This window comes from Hevea brasiliensis, chromosome 14 (assembly GCF_030052815.1).
Source record: "Hevea brasiliensis isolate MT/VB/25A 57/8 chromosome 14, ASM3005281v1, whole genome shotgun sequence".
NCBI classification, from domain to species: Eukaryota; Viridiplantae; Streptophyta; class Magnoliopsida; order Malpighiales; family Euphorbiaceae; genus Hevea; species Hevea brasiliensis.
Genome location: NC_079506.1, coordinates 36,576,090 through 36,588,317, shown reverse-complemented (window position 1 = coordinate 36,588,317; position 12,228 = coordinate 36,576,090). Strand labels below are relative to the sequence as shown.

The 12,228-nt window shown below is 38.9% G+C and overlaps 1 protein-coding gene across 1 annotated transcript; it reads right to left on the bottom strand.

The window, feature by feature from the left end:
- Nucleotides 1-542: 542 nt before the first annotated feature.
- On the bottom strand, nucleotides 543-8,375 carry LOC131172948 (uncharacterized). The gene is made up of 3 exons (XM_058134582.1): nucleotides 8,305-8,375; nucleotides 7,190-7,575; nucleotides 543-742 (listed from the first exon to the last, which is right to left on the bottom strand). The coding sequence occupies exons 1-3, from the start codon at nucleotides 8,373-8,375 to the stop codon at nucleotides 714-716; spliced, it is 486 nt and encodes a 161-aa protein (XP_057990565.1). The 3' UTR covers nucleotides 543-713.
- Nucleotides 8,376-12,228: the final 3,853 nt, after the last annotated feature.

The following is a 12,228-nucleotide window of genomic DNA, read 5'->3' as shown; positions in this document are numbered from 1 at the left end:
GATGCAAATTAGAAAGTGGTTATGTGAGAATAAGTGAATGAGAACTAAATATGCATTTACAATTCAATAAACGAACTAAACATGGAAGTTAGGGTTTTACACTTAGGTTTAGAGACCAAAAATGTGAGAAATTGGTAAATGATGCCTTTTGTCACACCCTACCCCTCTGTAAGGCATAACATGATCCCGTAGTATACCTAATGAATTACCAACTCCGTCTACTGATAACCCATTAAATACACTACAAGGGATTTTAAAAACTTTTCTTACTTCTTTTACAGTGGTGAGCACTATTTACAGGTATTAAAAACTTTGGTGGACTGAAGTGAAACCACTAACTCATTTGGTTTATTTGGAATTTCTGTAAAAATTTTGGCAGAGTGCCATCTGTATTTTGGACAAAACAGTTCTTCAGAAAACCTGTAAAAAGCACTTCAATAATTTTCCAAATCTCAACTCCAATACATTTCTCAACACAACAATTTATCAACACAATTCCATAGGAATTTTTCAAAGTCCGAGATAAGGAAATATAATACAACTTTTACAATCCAAAACACTCATAATTAATTTACAACTTCAAGGTACAATTTAATTTACAACTGCTCAAAACCAAAAAGAAAATATACATACAGTGTCATACATTACAGTACAAAAAGCAAAAGCGGTATACTCAATATACCAGGTAATCCCTCGCTGGATGTATATGCAGCCTAGTCTGCTGCCCTGTCTATCTCTCTACCTGCGACAGCAATAAAAAGCTATCGCTGAGACAATGTCTCAGTGGTGCACAACATTAACCAAATCCAATTTAAATCACAATTCATAAGTCATGTAAATAGTGGATACTTAAAATCATAATTAAATTCAAGACAATAATTGTCAACAAGAATTTAAACTCCATTTCTCAATATCACAATAATTTTCCATAAGTCAGATCAGGTTTGAATTCAAAAGACAGTATATGTCAATGAGAGTTTAAATCCATTTCACAATCTCACAATACACATCAATAAATCACACAGCTTAATCATGATCCATAATTCAATTCATCCCAAAAGCCGATGGCTAATGAGGTATTCAATTCATCCCAAAAGTCGATGACTAATGAGGAATAACATGGCTAGCTAGCAAAAATATGAGTACTCATTCTATTCGTCCTCAACAGGCACACACCTCAACACTTCAGCCAGAGAGGGAATTCAATTCATCCCACTAGACAAGCTAGCGAGGAATACAATCAATATACTTGATAGCTGTGGTTTCAAACCATTTACAGTGCTTTTCAATCAATAAGTATCCATCAAATATCATTCAAACAATTTTTCACAGTTTCACAATTTAAAACAATAATATACAAATAGTCATAATTTATTTCAATTGAAAATAATTCAAAAGAAATAGTTGTTGTGCGCAAACCTCTGATATTTGTCTCCTGGTCTTGACTCGGTATTTCTTTCCCTTTTGCTGAGTCCTTGTTAACTGAGAAACACAATTTGAAGTGTTTCAGTGCTAAATTAAACTGTCTCTATCGATGGTGTTTGGTAAATAATGCACTGAACTCAATTATTCACTTAATCACCTAATATACCGACCCTCGATGCGTTTTAGGTAAATTAGGTTTTAGTGTCGTTAATATGTCACACTCGATAGGGTTTTAGGTTTGGTATGTTTTACCAAAGTCATTTCCTTGCTTAGTGCATTTTAATGCAAATTGCTGGATTCCGGAACACTGGTTTGACCTAACCGGACGATCTAGTTCCCTCGGTTTTCGGGTCTCGGTCGAAACTACAAACTTGTAGATCTAGGTCTTATTGCACGCGGTGCAAAATTTCAGGTCAATCCGAGTTAAGTAGACCAAGTTATGGTCATTACACTATTGCTGGTCAAATGGTACCATTTTAGGTCAATTTTAGGTCAAAGTGGTCAATTCTGGTTCGGCCAGTTTTTGGACCCGAACTTGTGCAAGTTGTTTGACTTGCTTATGGTCATTTCTGGGCTTTGGTGTCTTCATAAGACTTGTAGGTATGGGTCTTAACTATTCTTGGTCAAAATTTCAGGTCAATTGGACCTGGTTTGAGTGAGTTATGGCCTAAACACTCACTGCTGCCCAATTGGTCATTTTTCAGGTCCTAATTGCATCTAATCCGAATTGGTCAAATTTTTAGGTCACCTTGCAAGCAGAATTTTGGCATGGTTTCTCAATGAAAGTTGGCACATTTTGTGCCTAGTTTCACCTCAAATTGGTCTCATACTAATTGAGGTTACACATTCAAGGTTATAGGCCAAAATATACACTGCCCTCACTATGCATTACACACCCAAACTTCAAACACACACTTACCTTTGCAAGGTTCACTTCCATACCCTATCAAACTGTTTTGGCACATTACCAACAACATTTCCTACATTACATTAGCATTATTTTGGGCAGATTCCAATCACCCTTAACACACCAAATATCATTCACAATTATAATTCTAAGTACCATTACAAATACACCTAAACATTACAAACTTTACATACACTTTACAACATTAATTTACATACATAACATCCATCCTTCTAGGTCAATATGCTGCCCACACTTCCTTCAATATACACCATTTCTCAAGTGTCCACAAGCTGCCACAAATCACTCATCAACATCACATTGCCATACCATAAGTTAATTTCCATCAAAGTGTATAATTCACCATATATACATGCATTAAATCACTAGGTTACTAAATCACCATGAACAACATTATTTCTCAACAATTATATGCACAATTTCCTCATCAAAAACGTGACCCCATGGCTGTCCAAATTGAAAACAACAATAACCCTTCAAACTCAAAATTTTCCTTCACCAAACCAATACCCATAACATGCACATAAACTTTAACAAAGTAATTCTCAAAATTATGAACTTACCTTATGCTTGGAGCTTGTTAAACCTTGCTTAAACTTCCCAAAATTGGTATCAATATCTTCCTTGTGGTGTGTAGACCATTTTTCATGAAGGAACCAAAGAGATTGGAGTTGAAAATGGGGAGGTTAAGTGAGCTCATGCAAAACGTCCATGGAGTTTCCTCTCCCTTCACTCACGGCAATGTTGAAATCTAAAATGAGGAAGATGAAGTTCAGCTGCATTTTAAGTGTACACTTGTCCCACTAAGTATTTAATTAATCCCCTTAGTGGTCCACTTAAAATTAAATCATTTTATAAGTTAAACTTTCACTTATTCCACATTTAACCCATGATTTTAGCTATTTTCTTTAGGTACCACCAAATTAATTTTTCATTTTATTTTCTAAGTGTAATACTATTTATTTTTAATGGACATTTAGGTCAAAAGACAATTCGGGATGTCAAATGACCATAATGCCCTGCTCGGTGGCTTTCCCGATTTTTCGGTAACACCGTATTTTGTCTGTTTTTCGATTTCTCACTTTTCTTTGTACTAATTATTTAATTTTTCTTTGATCTTTCTAATGATATTTATTCTTCAATAAGGGTCTATTTAAGTCCTAAAAATGTTTTCCAGGGTTCCCCGCAGTCCAGGGCTAGTCAACGGTCCACGCCGTGACCTCCCGGTGCGGTCACCCATCGCTAGGTTTCCCGGCTCACTTACTCGGTTACATTTCTTTGCTATGATTTTTCCTTGGTTTTTCTTGTATTTTCTTTTCTTGTATTTCATTATTTTATGTCTCCTCACTCATATTGAAGTACGGTTCTAGGCATCCTAGCTGTCCGGACAGCACTGGTCACCGGAGCAGTAGAACGCACTACCGAACTTAGGGGTGTTACAATTCTCCCCCCCTTAAATAAATTTCGTCTCGAAATTTTACCTGGCATTAGTCTCTGAAGAGCTGTGGGTACTGTCTCCTCATATCCTCTTCACGTTCCCAAGTTGCTTCCTGAATGATGGTTCCACAGCACTTTAACCAGGTGTATCTGTTTGTTCCTCAGCTGTTTCACCTCATAAGCCAGAATTTTTATGGGTTCTTCCTCATATGAGAGGTCTGGATTTACTTCAATCTCTTCAACTGATAGTACATGAGATGGGTCTGATCTGTACCTCCTTAACATGGACACATGGAAGACACTGTGTATCCTTGCTAGCTCTGGAGGTAATGCCAACCGGTATCTTTGAAGGACCCAGTCTTTCCATATCTTCATATGGTCCGATGAAACGAGGACTTAGTTTCCCCTTTCTGCCAAATCTCATAATCCTCTTCCAAGGAGAAACTTTGAGGAATACCTTATCACCCACTGCATACTCAATATCTCTTCTCTTCAGATCAACATAGGACTTCTGGCGGTCTGATGCAGCCTTGAGTCTATCTCTGATCAATCTGATCTTTTCCTCTGTCTGCTGGACAATTTCTGGTCCAATCATCTTCCTTTCACCTACTTCATCCCAACATAAGGGAGTTCTACACTTTCTGCCATACAAAGCTTCATATGGAGGCATCCCTATGCTTGATTGGTAGCTGTTGTTATAAGCAAACTCAATCAAAGGCAAGTGTGTATCCCAACTACCTTCAAATTCAATCACACAAGCCCGTAGCATATCCTCCAATATCTGAATAACCCTCTCGTGGCCATGCATGCGTGGGTGGAATGTCTTTGAACTTCAATCTAGTTCCTAGGGCTCTCTGAAGACTACCCCAGAATCTAGAAGTGAACCTAGGATCTCTGTCAGACACAATTGATACTGGCACTCAATGCAATTTTACAATCTCATATATGTACAATCTGGCCAATCTTTCCAGGCTATAGTCCATCCGAACTGGCAAAAAGTGAGCAGACTTGGTCAATCTGTCAACTATAACCCATACTGCATCATGACTACTCTGTGTCCTTGGAAGTCCTGTAACAAAATCCATAGTTATCCGTTCCCATTTCCACTCTGGTACTGACAAAGGATGTAACAAACCAGCTGGAACTTGATGTTACGCCTTTACTTGGCGACAAGTTAGGCATTTGGAAACGAATTCACTATATCTCTTTTCATGCCCATCCACCAAGAATGCTCTTTCGACCCTCTGTACATTTTAGTTCCACCGTGGTGCATAGCAAATGGAGACTCATGTGCTTCCTTCATAATGATCTGTCTCGGTTCCACATCACTAGAACGCACATTCTACTCGATGTAGCAATAAACCATCTTCTCTTGCAGAATTCGGGTTTCTTGCCTGCCGACTTCTTTCGGTAGCTTCGATATTTTTCATCACTGTGCAGCCATTACGATCCGATCAATCAACACCGTTTGTACATGCCAAGCAACTCATGCATCCCTCATCATCAACCTCTAAACTGGCATGCTGTGCTTTCAATTCATACACCATGGACAAAGGAGAAACTCTGAGACTTGCCATAGTCTTGCGACTTAAGGCGTCAGCCACCACATTTGCTTTCCCTGGCTGATAGTCTATTAAGCAATCATAATCTTTAATGAGTTCTAACCATCTCCTCTGCCTCAAATTCAATTCCTTCTGGGTGCCTAAGTACTTCAAGCTCTTGTGATCTGTGTAAATGTAGCATTTCTCTCCATACAAATAGTGTCTCCAGATCTTTAGAGCAAAAACAATAGCTGCTAACTCCAGATCATGTGTTGGGTAGTTCCTCTCATGCGGTTTCAGCTGGCGTGATGCATAAGCAATGACATTCCGATCTTGCATCAGTACACAGCCTAACCCATTGTGAGAAGCATCACTATAAACTGTGTATTCTTTACCCGGAGTAGGTAAAGTGAGAACTGGAGCTTCAGTTAAGCACCTCTTCAACTCATCAAAACTCTGCTGACATTTATCAGTCCACTGAAATTTTACATCTTTCCGAAGCAGCTTGGTCAGTGGAGAAGATAACATAGAGAATCCCTTCACAAACCGACGGTAATATCCAGCTAAGCCCAGAAAACTGCGAATTTCTGTGATGTTCCTGGGCGGCTTCCAATTAAGGATAGCTTCTACCTTGCTGGAATCTACCTTGATCCCTTCAGCTGACACAACATGTCCCAAAAAGGAGATTTCCTTCAGCCAAAATTCACATTTCGACAATTTGGCGTACAACTGTTTCTCCCTTAAAGTCTGCAGTACAATCCGCAGATGTCTATCATGCTCCTCTGCACTCCTCGAGTATATCAAAATGTCATCAATAAACACCACCACAAATTGATCAAGATATGGTCTGAAGATAGTGTTCATCAGATCCATAAAAGCAGCTGGAGCATTTGTCAACCCGAATGGCATTACTAGAAACTCATAGTGGCCATACCGAAGTTCAAAGCGCTTTTGGGATACTCGCTCTTGCACCTTCAATCGATGATAACGGATCGCAAATCAATTTTGGAGAATACTGCTGCACCCTTCAACTGATCGAACAGATCATCAATGCGAGGCAATGGATATCTGTTCTTTATTGTCACCCTATTCAACTGCCTGTAGTCAATGCATAAGCGGAGAGTACCATCCTTCTTCTTAACAAACAACACTGGTGCTCCCCAAGGTGACACACTAGGGCGAATGAAGCCCTTTTCAAGTAATTCTTGTAACTGTATCTTCAGCTCCTTCAACTCTGCTGGTGCCATTCTGTATGGCGTTATGGAGATTGGATCCACACCAGGCAGAACATTAATTTCAAACTGCACTTCTCTTTCCGGAGGTAATCCTGGCAATTCATCAGGAAACACATCTGGAAAGTCATGTACTGTAAGGATGTCCTTCAATGCTGGACTCCCCACTTGGGTGTCTACTACGTATGCCAAGTATGCTTCACACCCCTTCCTGATCATTTTTCTGGCTAGTGCGGCCGAAATGATGGTTGATGGCAATAACTGCCTCTCCCCTTGTATTACCACATCACTGTACTGAGGGAGACCAAAAGTGACTGTCTTCAGTCTACAGTCAATCATGGCATGATGCCTAGCTAACCAATCCATGCCCAAGATGATATCATAATCTCTGAAGGGCATTTCAATGAGATCAGACAGGAAAGTGTGTCCTTGGATCACCAAAGGACAATCTCTATACATTCTATTAACCCTGACCTCCTGTCCTAGCGGACTTGTTACTAGCACCTCAAAGTCCATTTTTGTACATGGAACAGCAATGCAATCAATGATGCTAGCACTCACATAAGAATGGGTAGAACCCGGATCAAATAGCACAAATACATTCTGGTTAAAAGTTGAGAAGGTACCAGCCACAACATCAGATGTCTCTGCCTCTTCTCTCTGTCTCATGGCATAGACTCTGACTGGAGCACTGTCTTGCTCTGATTGTTTTACTGTGCCTTGGCTGCCTGCTGGGTTACCTCTACCCCTGCCTCTACCTCTGCTAGGTGGTTGTGAGCTTCTGGTGACAGGGCTCTGAACTGACCCTTCTGCAGTAGTAGGAGGTGGTCCAACTCTGCGACTACTGGTGCAGTCCTTGGCAAAGTGTCCGGTGCCTCCACAGTTATAACAGGCTCCAATAGCCTTGTAACAGATTCCACCATGATTCTTTCCACAAGTTTCACATTGGCGGGAGGGTAGGAACCCGGTGCTCTGCTGGCGGATAGGGAGGTCTCGTCCCGAATGTCTTCCCCTACCAGATTTCTTGCCACCTCGCCATGTCCCCATAGTTCTTCCTCTTTCGGTATGACCACTGGAACTCTGATCTACTGATTTTCCCTCTTTCTCTGTCTTCTCTGACCTCTTCTTCTCAGGAGCAGTCTCAAACTCAACTCTTTCCAACTCTAGGGCTTGAGAAACAAGTTCAGAGAAGTTAGTGTGTTTGAAGCCGAGCACTTGTACTCTGATACTGGGCTTCAAGCCAGTTTCAAACCTCTTGCATCTCTCCCTGCTGGTAGAGAGTAGACTCACTGCATAATGGCTAAGGCGGGAAAATTCTCTTTCATACTCAGCCACTGATCTGCCCCTCTGTTTCAAACTTAAGAATTCTTGTAGCTTCTGGTCTACATAAGCATCAGGGATGTATTTCTGCCTGAATTCCCTGAGGAAGTCATTCCATGTTAGCACTGCAGGCTCTACGGTGTGGGGAATGGTTTTCCACCAGTCATAAGCATCCCCCTGTAGTAAGGACACTGAGTATTCAAACCTAAGCTCTTCTGTACAATGTAGCTTCTTGAACACCCTATCCATCCTCTCTAACCATTGTTCAGCTTCTAGAGGATCTACTGTCCCCTTAAACTCTGTAGCCCCATACTTCATCAATTTATCATACTGCCTCGTAGGAGACTGTGGTTGTACCACTGGTGTCTGTGTTGGGACTTGAGTAGGCACATTGCCAGCCACTTCTTTGGAACATTGCGACCATCTTACGAGCGAATCGAGCAGAAATCTGCGATGCTGCAGGGGCCGGTGTCTTCTTTGAACCACCGACATTTTGTACACTGGGGCATCCCCTTGCACCTCGACCTCAATAGGTGATCATTGACGATCACCCTCTTCCATATTCAATGCGAGGATCTTAGCTTTCCTGAACAATAACACAAGAATATTCACTCTCGTTAGTGCATATTTATACTGTAATGTACTGTATGTATCAAACAATGATATTGAGCAGTTGTACTATGCAAAAAGAACATTCAAATAACAGGTGAAAACAGAATTTAAAAACTTTGCTCTGATACCACCAAAACATGTCACACCCTACCCCTCTGTAAGGCATAACATGATCCCGTAGTATACCTAATGAATTACCAACTCCGTCTACTGATAACCCATTAAATACACTACAAGGGATTTTAAAAACTTTTCTTACTTCTTTTACAGTGGTGAGCACTATTTACAGGTATTAAAAACTTTGGTGGACTGAAGTGAAACCACTAACTCATTTGGTTTATTTGGAATTTCTGTAAAAATTTTGGCAGAGTGCCATCTGTATTTTGGACAAAACAGTTCTTGAAAACTGTAAAAAGCACTTCAATAATTTTCCAAATCTCAACTCCAATACATTTCTCAACACAACAATTTATCAACACAATTCCATAGGAATTTTTCAAAGTCCGAGATAAGGAAATATAATACAACTTTTACAATCCAAAACACTCATAATTAATTTACAACTTCAAGGTACAATTTAATTTACAACTGCTCAAAACCAAAAAGAAAATATACATACAGTGTCATACATTACAAGATACAAAAGCAAAAGCGGTATACTCAATATACTGTAATCCTCATTGGATGTATATGCGGCCTAGTCTCTGCCACTGTCTATCTCTCTACTGCGACAATAAAAGCTATCGCAGAGACAATGTCTCAGTGGTGCACAACATTAACCAAATCCAATTTAAATCACAATTCATAAGTCATGTAAATAGTGGATACTTAAAATCATAATTAAATTCAAGACAATAATTGTCAACAAGAATTTAAACTCCATTTCTCAATATCACAATAATTTTCCATAAGTCAGATCAGGTTTAAATTCAAAAGACAGTATATGTCAATGAGAGTTTAAATCCATTTCACAATCTCATAATACACATCAATAAATCACACACAGCTTAATCATGATCCATAATTCAATTCATCCCAAAAGCCGATGGCTAATGAGGTATTCAATTCATCCCAAAAGTCGATGACTAATGAGGAATAACATGGCTAGCTAGCAAAAATATGAGTACTCATTCTATTCGTCCTCAACAGGCACACACCTCAACACTTCAGCGGAGAGAATTCAATTCATCCCACTAGACAAGCTAGCGAGGAATACAATCAATATACTTGATAGCTGTGGTTTCAAACCATTTACAGTGCTTTTCAATCAATAAGTATCCATCAAATATCATTCAAACAATTTTTCACAGTTTCACAATTTAAAACAATAATATACAAATAGTCATAATTTATTTCAATTGAAAATAATTCAAAAGAAATAGTTGTTGTCATAAACCTCGATATTTGTCTCTGGTCTTGACTCGGTATTTCTTTCCCTTTTCTTTGAGTCCTTGTTAACCGAGAAACACAATTTGAAGTGTTTGATGCTAAATTAAACTGTCTCTATCGATGGTGTTTGGTAAATAATGCTGAACTCAATTATTCACTTAATCACCTAATATACCGACCCTCGATGCGTTTTAGGTAAATTAGGTTTTAGTGTCGTTAATATGTCACACTCGATAGGGTTTTAGGTTTGGTATGTTTTACCAAAGTCATTTCCTTGCTTAGTGCATTTTAATGCAAATTCTTTGGATTCGAACACTGGTTTGACCTAACCGGACGATCTAGTTCCCTCGGTTTTCGGGTCTCAGTCGAAACTACAAACTTGTAGATCTAGGTCTTATTGCACGCGGTGCAAAATTTCAGGTCAATCCGAGTTAAGTAGACCAAGTTATGGTCATTACACTATTGCTGGTCAAATGGTACCATTTTAGGTCAATTTTAGGTCAAAGTGGTCAATTCTGGTTCGGACAGTATTAGGACCCGAACTTGTGCAAGTAGTTTGACTTGCTTATGGTCATTTCTGGGCTTTGGTGTCTTCATAAGACTTGTAGGTATGGGTCTTAACTATTCTTGGTCAAAATTTCAGGTCAATTGGACCTGGTTTGAGTGAGTTATGGCCTAAACACTCACTTCTGCCCAATTGGTCATTTTTCAGGTCCTAATTGCATCTAATCCGAATTGGTCAAATTTTTAGGTCACCTTGCAAGCAGAATTTTGGCATGGTTTCTCAATGAAAGTTGGCACATTTTGTGCCTAGTTTCACCTCAAATTGGTCTCATACTAATTGAGGTTACACATTCAAGGTTATAGGCCAAAATATACACTGCCCTCACTATGCATTACACACCCAAACTTCAAACACACACTTACCTTTGCAAGGTTCACTTCCATACCCTATCAAACTGTTTTGGCACATTACCAACAACATTTCCTACATTACATTAGCATTATTTTGGGCAGATTCCAATCACCCTTAACACACCAAATATCATTCACAATTATAATTCTAAGTACCATTACAAATACACCTAAACATTACAAACTTTACATACACTTTACAACATTAATTTACATACATAACATCCATCCTTCTAGGTCAATATGCTGCCCACACTTCCTTCAATATACACCATTTCTCAAGTGTCCACAAGCTGCCACAAATCACTCATCAACATCACATTGCCATACCATAAGTTAATTTCCATCAAAGTGTATAATTCACCATATATACATGCATTAAATCACTAGGTTACTAAATCACCATGAACAACATTATTTCTCAACAATTATATGCACAATTTCCTCATCAAAAACGTGACCCCATGGCTGTCCAAATTGAAAACAACAATAACCCTTCAAACTCAAAATTTTCCTTCACCAAACCAATACCCATAACATGCACATAAACTTTAACAAAGTAATTCTCAAAATTATGAACTTACCTTATGCTTGGAGCTTGTTAAACCTTGCTTAAACTTCCCAAAATTGGTATCAATATCTTCCTTGTGGTGTGTAGACCATTTTTCATGAAGGAACCAAAGAGATTGGAGTTGAAAATGGGGAGGTTAAGTGAGCTCATGCAAAGCGTCCATGGAGTTTCCTCTCCCTTCACTCACGGCAATGTTGAAATCTAAAATGAGGAAGATGAAGTTCAGCTGCATTTTAAGTGTACACTTGTCCCACTAAGTATTTAATTAATCCCCTTAGTGGTCCACTTAAAATTAAATCATTTTATAAGTTAAACTTTCACTTATTCCACATTTAACCCATGATTTTAGCTATTTTCTTTAGGTACCACCAAATTAATTTTTCATTTTATTTTCTAAGTGTAATACTATTTATTTTTAATGGACATTTAGGTCAAAAGACAATTCGGGATGTCAAATGACCATAATGCCCCTGTTCGGTGGCTTTCCGATTTTTCTGATAACACCGTATTTTGTCATTTTCGATTTCTCACTTTTCTTTGTACTAATTATTTAATTTTTCTTTGATCTTTCTAATGATATTTATTCTTCAATAAGGGTCTATTTAAGTCCTAAAAATGTTTTCCGGGGTTCCATGATCGAGGAGCTAGTCAACGGTCCACGCCGTGACCTCCAGTCTGATCACCCATCGCTAGGTTTCCCGGCTCACTTACTCGGTTACATTTCTTTGCTATGATTTTTCCTTGGTTTTTCTTGTATTTTCTTTTCTTGTATTTCATTATTTTATGTCTCCTCACTCATATTGAAGTACGGTTCTAGGCATCCTAGCTGTCCGGACAACACTGGTCACCGGAGCAGTA